The 11131-nt window shown below is 37.2% G+C and overlaps 1 protein-coding gene across 1 annotated transcript; it reads left to right on the top strand.

The window, feature by feature from the left end:
* Positions 1-423: 423 nt before the first annotated feature.
* Positions 424-5454, top strand: parp11 (poly(ADP-ribose) polymerase family member 11; the record flags this gene model as incomplete). Its single annotated transcript, XM_079263028.1, has 7 exons — positions 424-540; positions 1903-2023; positions 2179-2254; positions 3387-3459; positions 4476-4603; positions 4885-5036; positions 5138-5454. The coding sequence occupies 7 exons, from the start codon at positions 424-426 to the stop codon at positions 5452-5454; spliced, it is 984 nt and encodes a 327-aa protein (XP_079119154.1).
* Positions 5455-11131: the final 5677 nt, after the last annotated feature.

The following is an 11131-nucleotide window of genomic DNA, read 5'->3' as shown; positions in this document are numbered from 1 at the left end:
GAAGGGAGATACCAGTTAGACGATGACTGAAAACCAGTAAGACACTCGCACAGACGAGAGGAAGCGGGTGCGGCCAGCTAGCTCGTTATGGCAGAATCTGCTGGTTTGTTTTGATGTTTCTCACAGGATGAAATAACCTTCTGACTATGGCTTAAACACAACTCTTCCACTTCAGGTTAGTAATGATCAAACCTTCCCTTACAGAGGTGTATGAAGTAGAAATGAAAAACAAAGTACAAGTCCTGCCATGTTTTTGTATCTACTGATGCATTTAGAAGAGATGTTTTCAACAACAGGTTCATCTTCCTGCAGTGGAGCTGAGCTGATTCTTCACCTGGTTGGACAGGACTTCTGCTACACTTAGTTCTCCCCTGTGTTATAGTTTCATTTTGTCTTTCTGTGTTGTTCATTTCAGATTGAGCCATGTTGGCCATCAGATCGTCAGAGGAGGAGTCCACAGAGATGGAGGAGATGGACACCTCAGAACCAAACTGGTGCTGGTTTTATTTGGCCGAGTGTGGAGTTTGGCACATGTTTGAGGTAGTTTATAAGGGTGGGGAAAAAAATCCAATCGAAAATAGGGATTTTTTTTGCTTCACAATTTTAAAATCGATTTGTGTGTGTGTGTGTGTGTGTGTGTGTGTGTGTGTGTGTGTGTGTGTGTGTGTGTGTTAAAAAATCTTTTTTTTTCTAAAATAAAAAAAATTAATCTACTCTACAATTTACATCATTTTTATTCTTTTTATTGATCTTTTTACTTGTCTTCATCAGAATCAGAAAGACTTATTGCCATTGTCTTTGAACAATTAATATAAATCATATGTATCATATTATTATAAAAGTAATAATAAAAACATTGAATAATAATCTAAACGTAGAAATAAATTATTGGGCATTATAGCAACAGAATGATGGTCTGTGTACTGTGTTGTTTTTTCCTAATAGAAATCAAGAAAAATGACGAGTAAAAATAAGTTTTATACTTTTTGTTGTTTTTAATCTACACAAATTAGCAATATCAAAGAATTGTGAGAATCGCAATTTAAATCGAATCGGCACCCAAAAAATCTGAATTGAATTGGGATAAAAGCATATCATCACAGCCCTAGCACCTTACATGCTATAAAAAAAACCACAACAATGAATGTTTATTCTGTATCCCCAATATACAGCATTCATGCTTTTCACAAAGTTAATGTTAACAAACGTATTAGCAAGAATATATACCAACGTATGGATTGCAAATTAGATTTACTTCTGTTCAATGTCAATAAATTGGTCAATTTACCTTCTGAAATTTTTTAGTGGCTTTAGAAATTGGCCATCGGACTATCTGTCTAGGCAGAATTATTCAACTACAATAAAGTACAAACAGTTGTTTATTTATGTATTTGTTCATTTCATGCTTAATTTAACTTTCCATTGTTATACTTGAACAAATAGACACAAATAGAAGGTTAAATCTTATATAATCTGCCTCATAAAGCACCTTTCGAGTAATAATAATACGTTGAGTTGACTTAACTAAATTAGATTAACCCCCACCCTAACCATGTCACCAGACACTACTTCAGCAAAAAAATAAGAAAAAAAAAACAAAAAACATTTGTCTTGTGTTTCTGTAGATAGATTCAGTAAACTTACAATTGTGTATACAGTCTCATAATTCCATCCTTGTACATTTTTTTAATATGAAAACACTTGTGCAATGTTGTGGCTCTTTCTTTAAGGAGTAGTAGTAGTGGTTTTACATTGGTGACATATTTAATACAGAATTCCTGGTTTAGGAACAATATTATCATCATCTTTGAAAAGCTGCAACTACAGAATATGTTTTGATGTTGTCACGTAATCATATGATTTGTTTGGGTCGACATTTGTTTCCCCTTCATGTATGCCCAGATTGATCCCAGTGCGGCCTGCTCTGTGACCAGTGCCCAAATTGAGCAGTGTTACAACAGGAACCAGCGTGGGGTCATGGAGTTTTACACGGCCAAGTACACCTACAGACTGGACTTCTCAAGTAAGTGGAAAAGTTCCAAACATAATGCGAACAGTGATCAGTTACAGAGAGAACATAACCTCTTACAAGGAAAATAACTTAATTAATTCAAATAATAATAATTAAAAAAAAAAAACTTTTTGTTGCAGTTTACTGATCTATACTGTTTTTTCCAGTTATGCGCCAAATAAATGTGACAACAGGAAAGCAGCGGCCAATCAAACGCTCACTCCACTCTGCAACTGGCTTCAGGTAAGCTTTGATGGTTTATTTAAATATGCAGATATTTCATTTACAACCAAATAAGACACGTTAGAGAGGAAGTTAAAGTACAGTCAGATTTGGTTTAAGTAAGACATGTCTCAACTACGCCTGTTGCAATACGTCAATTAATCGTATGATAAGGAAAAATGCACGCAGTAAGTTTGCTGGACGCAATAATTTTCATTGGTCTTTCTTTTTTCTCCGCATTTGTTTGAAGACAATATAAACTAAACACAGCAATGCAACAAGTTTCCATCTGCACTTAAAACACAACCAGTAACTGCTGGTTTCCCAGCTGGGAAAAAAAACGACCTCAACAACCAGGCTAGCTCCATCTTACCTACAGTCCACGATCACTGCGGTGTTGAACCGACAGATTAAACACAAACAAGACAGTGCAACATGGTGTGCACTCAGACAGCGTGGATGGTGAAGCGACGCTGTCCTCTAATGTTATTAAAAATCAGCATTAAGAAAAATGTTGCAAACATTTTACAGCCAGTAAGAATCGCCTGGATGAACATTCATGTTACAAACAGGATTTCCACAGCTTTACAATGACATGAAAACATACTGAAGGCGTTCAAAGACATTTAATTTTACCATCAAACCTCTGTTCAAGTCCAAACATGTCCCCTAATATTGACCGTAGACTATGTAACTGTGCTACATGGTGTTCAGAGGCCATATGTTCCAGATAACCACGTTGCCAAAACCCCAGGAGAAATCCTGAACAGTTTCAGCCTGAGGACTGGATGAGTCTAGTTAGCACATTCAGCTAAATGTTCTTTAGAAATTAAAGTATGTTGATCTTTAAAAGGGTGTACCTGCATTATTATGGCATTATTGTTATTTTAGTTGAAAATGGTCTTAACATGACTACAATAATTGCTTAGCGCAATATTATCGTCTATCGCAATCATTTCTGAGACAATTAATCGCATGTGAAATCTTGTTACCGTGACAGGCCTAGTCTCAACAGTCTTGTCTTATCGCATTTCATCAAGAACATTTTTATCTTTTAAAATGTGAGACGAAGAGGATTTCTGGCACAATATAAGTGTTTACTTGCAACCATGGCATCTATTGATACTACTCTATCCTTCACCTGATCCATCAGGTTTATCTGTGATAATCTGGCCTTGCCTGTTCCCTGCCACTGGGAGAGAATCAACACAGATGAGCCTTATCAGGTGAGTCAGCTAACACTTTTCCATCCTGTTTAATTCACACACACTTTAGAGATTGAGAGGGGGTCTGTTTTTTTTGTTTTTTTTTTCCTCCAAGAACCCCCTTGGATTTTTGTTTTCACTAGAAAATGGTCTCTGTGGGTGTGTGATGGTGATCACACAGTTGCACGCCATTTCTCCCAACAAGACTTTACAGTTTACTAGTTGTATGATCCAAAATATAATGTTTTTCCTGAAGGTTTTTTGTTTTCATTTTTGTTTCTTTTCTCCCCTTGGGGTTTAATTGTTTTTGTAGCCCATTGTTAGGATAAGTCAGATAGTCTAACTACACTAATTCTAACAATCAAGACCACCCAAAACGATGTCCCAGTATTGATTTTCAACTTGCTAAGTTCAGCCCAGTTTCTCCAGCTCTGGGCTTCCTTGTAAAGTTGGTATTATAATCAAGTGATCAATCGCAAACACTGATCTGGAACTGCATGTTTCAAGCAAATAAAGAAAAGAATGTAATCCTGGAAAATAATCCTGAGGGTAAAAATTGTAATATTTTTATGATAAAATATTAGAAATGACTCCATGTTGGATGTGAAACAGCCCCATCAGATGTTACTTTAGCCAAAAACTATGGGTTTAGTTCTTCTTGTAAGACTTTTCTCCTCCTTGCTGTTTTCTCCTCCAGGTGCGTTTTCATTAACTGAGATATCCTTTAAAAGGGTTTGTTTAAATGTGTTTCTGGATCACAGGCAGGAGGATGGACTAGAGAGGAGACAAGGAGGTACAAATTAGACATGAGATGTCCCTTTGTGCTGCCATACACGACTAGTGTGGACGCTGCAGGGAGTAAAAACTGGACAAGATCCCTCTCCGAACTGCGAGAAAGAACAGATTACCTCCCCTCCACCTAATTACAGCAGCAAGTCTGCAGTTATTTACTGAACTTGCGTGATTTCTTTTGACTTTACTACAGTGTTTACTGCAATGTTTACCATTTCCCTCATGACTGGTTGTGTTTTTTGCAGCTCATCCAGCTCGGCAGAGACACGTACGAGTTTAAAGAAGTAGCCAGACTGTACGAAAGGACGATGGATCATCCAATCAAATCCATCCAGAGGATTCAGAACCTGGACTTATGGGAGTTCTTCTGCAGGTAGAGAGAGTCGTTTTCTGTTTTAACACCTTCTTGTGGGAGCTGCAGCTTCGACTGTAATTTCATTTCACTTTTTTCCCCTCACACTTGCTTTGCAGTCTGTCAGGCTTGTACAAACCTGCCAGCTTAGTGTTTGTTTGCAGCAGCATGCATTTTTATTTCTGTGACATCTGAAACCACTCTCGAGCTCCAAGTTTGCTTGTAAAAGTTAGTCATACTGTGCTTTGGAACCTTGTCATTTGCAAATACAAAAGAAACTGTGTGTTGTGTTCTCCCCTAAGGAAGAAAACACAGTTGCGAAAAGTCAAGCGAACACTGGATATTGAGGAGCGAATGCTGTTTCATGGCACAGGACACAGCAACATACAAGCTATATGTACATTTAACTTTGACTGGAGGTTGACAGGAAGTCATGGTGATGTTTATGGCAAAGGTACATCCCTTTCTGTTGTGATGTTGCATCCTGGAAGAATTCGCTGCACTTCCAGTTACGCCTCATTTGTAAAACATCTCTCAATCCGTCTTTCTCCGCAGGGAGCTACTTTGCACGAGATTCCAAATATTCCAGTAAGTTCTGCCACACCACGGGGAAACACAACACCACCTTGCAGAGACACGGACTGGCTCCGCCTATATTTGCCAGCGAGCCTCCTTATAAGACCATGTTCCTTGCCAGAGTGCTTGTCGGAGAGTACACAGTGGGCCATCCTATGTACTGCAGACCGCCCTCCAAGGACGCCAGCTTCACCAACTTTTACGACAGCTGCGTGGACGATATGGCCAATCCAAAGATCTATGTGATTTTTGACAGCAACCAGATTTATCCAGAGTATCTGATTGAGTTCTACTGATGCCAAACAAAAAAAACTGTCTGTTTTTCTTACATACATACATCCATACATAAAAATGCGATTTAGTGAGAAAAGAAGTCTTTTGGGTTGTTTTTTTTTTTTTTTTTTTTTTTTTTTACTGCAGTCAGATCCAGTGCCTAATTGGATCATGGGTCATCCAAAGTGCCTTTGGAGAAGATGGAAAAAAGCACGAGGACAATGGCAACATTGTGTGCGGTTTCTATACTGCACAGTGCGCTTCAGGGCAGGGCTGTTTGGAAATGGGTGAGAATGTTATGGTCATTAAATGAGGAAAAAGGGATAAAAACACTGATTGAAAAGCTGCGTTTTGAACTCGCAGCCTTAAGTTTTGTATTGAATTCAGCGTGTGTACGTTCTTGTTCAGTATGTGTATACAGTTAGGTGATTTAACAGCAGTCCCCCTCACCCTGCAGCCTGTAGATCCTACAGTAGGAGACGTCCAGCCTTTGGGAAGCACCCTTTCCTTTGCATCCATCAGTGCCACACAGACGCCAAAGACAGGTTCCTATTGCCTATTATGTCCTCTGTGACGATTAAATCCGTTTGCAGTTAATATGACGTGCTGCAGATGGGTGATGGATGAGAGTAAAGACTTTGTCTGCAGATCTCCATCTAGTCTGTGGAACTTGGCTGAAATTAGGGAGGCAAACCGTCACGGTATGTGTTTGACAATGGACATCGCTCTTCAACACATTGATCCAGAGGTGTTTGGTTGGATTTAAATTCTCTCTTTTCATTCATCCCCCACCTGTGGCTTGGATTTGTATTTATTTTTCTTCATAAAACCTTCTACCTCTGCATTCTTTAAGCTGGCATCAGTGCACTTTTCTCCCTTTCTGTGAAAGGTTTTATCGCTGTGTCACAATGGCATAAAATTTGTTGCGTTTGCTTGTCATCGCTGAGGAGTATGTCTCATCATTTCTGACTTCTGAGCTTAACACGTAATGGTTTCTGTTAAGCATGTGCAACTGGAGTTCATTTCAAGAGATAGCAGAGTTTAGCGTCACGCTTGGAATAAACTGTCGGTGTGATTTCATTCCCTGTTTACTCCTTTGTAGCAGCAAAGACATGTTAGTGTCGCGCCTGCTGTTAAAACAAACCATGTTGCCAGCACATGTGTCGTACTGTAACGATTTATCCACACACTGTAATAAAGCTTTGTGGCATTCATTGTTGCATTAACTGTACGACTGACAGAGCAGCAAGTTCGGGATCAGGAAACCAGATACTCCTACCGAGACGTCAGAAACAGTCGACTGCTTTAAAACACAACAGAGAGTGTGTGAAGCTTTGTCTGTCTTTAATAAAAAAAAAAAAGTTCTCAACACGGAACATTTAGTCGTTCCTTACAGCTTACACAGTAGTCTAAAAAAAAAAAAAAACAAAGAGAAAAGGCCAGCCTACTTAGAGGGAGTGGTTTTGACTTAGTTTCAGAATTAACTTGAGGGGAACAGAACCAGGAAGGTCTGTTTCATTCATTGATTAAGCTTTTTTATCAGTTTAATTTCTGTTTGACAATGTTTGACAATGAAGAAGTAGAATATATGGACACATCCGAAGCTCCGTGGTCTTGGTTTTACCTGGCAGACTGTGGGAGGTGGCACCGGTTTGAGGTAAATTTAAGATCCCAATCAATCAGTGTGTGTCTGATTTTATCTGTGGGGTTTTAATGGACCTTCTGATGCCTTATCCCGTCAGGATGACCCCGACAACCCCCTCAGCCGTGGGACTATAGAGGATTATTACCTGAGAAATTCAAAAGGAATGCTGAATATATCATCAAGCAGCTGCCACAGCAAGATTGACTTCTCTGGTATGTCAGTACATCTCCAAGCTCGCTGGTCTGGTTGGCATCAGCTGAAATGATTTACACTTCGCCTTCCCGTGCAGTCATGTTGCAGACTGACCTCACCACAGGGAGGAAAAGAAGAATCCAACGAAGCCACAGCGTTGAAAGAAAGTATGGAAGTCATATAAATAGGCCACTTAAGTTTGGTTTCTCTTCAAATGAAAGTGAAACTGACCAAAAGGGAAACGTATTGCTCTGTGTGCAGCTGCTCCTGTTTCACTGCTGCGCCGGTTTTCTGGGAAGGAGTGGATCCCACACTTCCATACCAGGTGACTGACTGGGAGAGAAAGCTTGGGAAAATTAACTTGGAAAAATAAAATACAAGCAGGGTTTATGTTGTCACGAAGCCCAGAGGAGCCAAGCTCGGCTTCTTTATATCTTACGCTCACAAGACGATTGCTCAAACAAGCGTCTTGTGAGCAGTCGTCATGGAAACACTCAGCTGAGTCAACAGAAAACAACCTACAGTCTTATTTTAACCTGGTATCTTTAGTGTAAATAACACATTATGTCATGAAAAAAAAAAAAAAACTCTGAAAGAAAAAAAAAACGCTAATAATGTAAAAGTTTATTATAGCTGTGAATCGTATCACGTAGTGACGTAATGTTTCACGTAGAAATGGGAAGTGTATCCCACTAACAAAAGCTTTAAGGATGAAAGAAAGTGAATTTATTATCTTTTACGTAATTAGTTTTTATATAAAATGTATAATATACAGTAATAAACTTGATTAACCTTTTTAAAAATCCTATTTAGGTCAATTACAAAGATTTTATACTTTTAAACCCCGTTTAGTTTGGACTTCATTATTATTAGAATTATTATTAGTAGTAGTATTATTAGTATTATTATTATTAGTAGTAGTATATTAATTGGAAATAATGTCGTTCTGGGATTTAAATAAAAATTGAATTTATTACTTATTCATTCATGAAAAAAAGATTTTTTTTTTTATTTAATATAATTTAGTACAATATCCTATAAAAAATTGTCTATAATTCCGTTATTTCACCTTGATGCAGTAATTATAGATGTGCATTTACTACAGATGATTCATTTTGCTGCTTTGCACCATCATACATGATTTGAAACAAAGCTTTGAATATATGCATGTCTGATTTGTGAATTATCTGACTTGTCTATGTTTTGAAGTTGATTCCTCTGGCTGACGTCACCCCTGAGTATCAGACTGTGGCCAGTTATGTGAAGCATGATGGGCTCCTGAACAGATCCATTGTATCGATTAGCAGGATACAAAATCTGGACCTCTGGGAAATATATTGCAGGTAAGAAACATCTTTTAAATGACAATGTGGGGATCATTTTTGGTTTGACATCTCATGTCGATCACAGGAAAAAGAAGCAGCTGATGAGGATTCAGCAAGTCCAAGAGATTAAAGAGAGACGACTTTTCCATGGGACAGATATGGAAAATGTTGACAGCATTTGCAAATTTAACTTTGATTTGCGGTTAGCTGGACAACACGGTCACATGTTTGGAAAAGGTAAGTTCACCGACATGATCAGGAACATAATTATGAGTGCAGATTCCTTAAGGGATATTTGTGTCCTTATCTTTACAGGAATATATTTTTCCAGTCATGCAACATATGCGGACAAATACAGCAGCAGCAGCAGCTTGGTTCCATTGTCGTTGTGTGGCCATAAAATAGACGGTGGACCACTTGAAGAAACTAAGATATTGTTTTTGGCTCGGGTCATGGTCGGGAAATCAAACGCTGGACAAACTCATTTTCTAAAACCAGACCATGGAAGTCTTGAAAACACACACGATAGCTGTGTGGACGACACCAGTCACCCCAAAATATTTGTTATATTTGATCCTAATCAAATTTATCCAGAATATCTCATTCAATACAAATAAACTCTGAATGTTTAAAGTCTTGGAGTTTAAGACTTGGACTGTCTGAATGTGAGTTTTTACAATATTATTAAGTTGGCAATGCTTGTTATTAAAAGTACAGTTTTAGGTAGAATAAAGAAACAAACAAATATATACATAAATGATTACTCATTCATTTATATATACATTTTTTTTTTTTTTTAAATCTTCACACTGATGTTAACTTTCTAATTATTTTCCTAAAGTGATGCAGACAAATGCAAATATGTAAAAGTAAAGAAAGCTGGCCATTTCCTGACAATACACAACTTTACATTTTATTTATTTATCAATTATTTATCTATTTATTTATTAAATTCAATTTAATTCAATTAAAAAGGCATAAAAAAAAACTTTGCTATTATTCATACTGCCGAGGAATAAGAATAATTCACATCTAAATTCAGTAAAATACATCAAGAGGTTTGTGCACATTTTCCATTTTCTGTCATTGTTCTTATTCCTCTCCTTGTTCAGGAAGAAGGCAACAGTGAACCTAAATAAACAAAGAAAAAAATACATTTAGTAGAAAAACCTACATGTTCCATCAATGATGTTCATTCTTTGATGCATTGTGTCCACTAGTGTGGACACCTGTTTAAAGGCTGTTTTCTAGTATATTCATATTTCAGGATTGTAGATTTGCAATTTTGTCCCTTCAGTGGACACAGGAGTCACCAAACTCACTGCCGCTCACTGAAAAATAAATAAATCTAGTATAAAATTTCATATATACATGTAAATGTAATAACTAACTTTATCTCTGTGATAAACAGAACAAGAAAGTACTATTCAATTTTTATACTATATTTCTGTTGTATAAATTCATTCATTCATTCAGTCATTTTCCTAACCTCTTAATCCAATTCAGGGTTGTGGGTTAGCTGGAGCCGATCCCAGCAGTCTTTGGGCGAAAGGCAGGGTACACCCTGGACAGCTCGCCAGTCCATCACAGCTGTTGTATTCATGTTACAGTATATTTTTTTACATATTTCTATAAAATAGATTAAATAATAAACTAAATAAAAAGTCAAATATTATTAAAGACAAAGAGTCTCTGTACATGTCTGTAGACATGAAATATTGTATGTTGTCTTATTTAATTCATGCATCAGAGGGTAAATGTGTTAAATCTGCTCTCATTGTGTTATAAAACTAATCTAATTTTCTATCACACATTTTATGCATCACATCAGCCACTTTCAACTATAAAAAGTTAAGCTGTTTTTACATTCTTCTAACATTGTTCTTAATATATATTTTTCGTTCAAGGGGTTTTCCCAAATACATTATCATATGTAAGTGGAAAATCCACTGTTAGAATTTTCTCCATGCTTTTCCTGAAACTCTGCTGATAAGACGAGCATTTCCAGAAGATATGATGGTAAATGTTTTTATCTTTTCCACGCATTTCAGGTTTCTATTTCACCAGTGGTTTATAACATATCTCACAATGTTTTTCCACCTCTATTCTCTCCATAAGAGGGAGCTCGTTCCTTTCCATTGCTTCCCAGTGATCCTTTCTGAATCCTCCACTGATGAAATCTCTCCTCCTACTTTCCCCTATTTGTCTTTAATAAGCTGTTTTATTGCCTAAACAATTTTCCATTTCTTTTTACAAATATTAGGATCATTTCTTGGCCAGAGCTGATATGTCCAAATGCATCATTTAACAATTCCTGATTCTTCTGCATCTAAATTGTACTTTTTAAACAATTTGTTCCTTGTAATGCCTCGTTTGGAGACATGCTGTATGAATACGGATAGTTTAAACTCGTATTTATTCTTTAGATCTTGCACGTTTTAGGTGTAAAGTGGGTATTATGTGCAATCCACAGTGGTATTCTACTGTTTAATCTCCTGTTTAAACATTTTTAACAGAGGTGCATGTTGGGAGCAGCAC

This window comes from Telmatherina bonti (genome assembly GCF_933228915.1).
Source record: "Telmatherina bonti genome assembly, chromosome: 23".
NCBI lineage: Eukaryota > Metazoa > Chordata > Actinopteri > Atheriniformes > Telmatherinidae > Telmatherina > Telmatherina bonti.
This window is presented reverse-complemented; position numbering and strand designations above follow the sequence as displayed.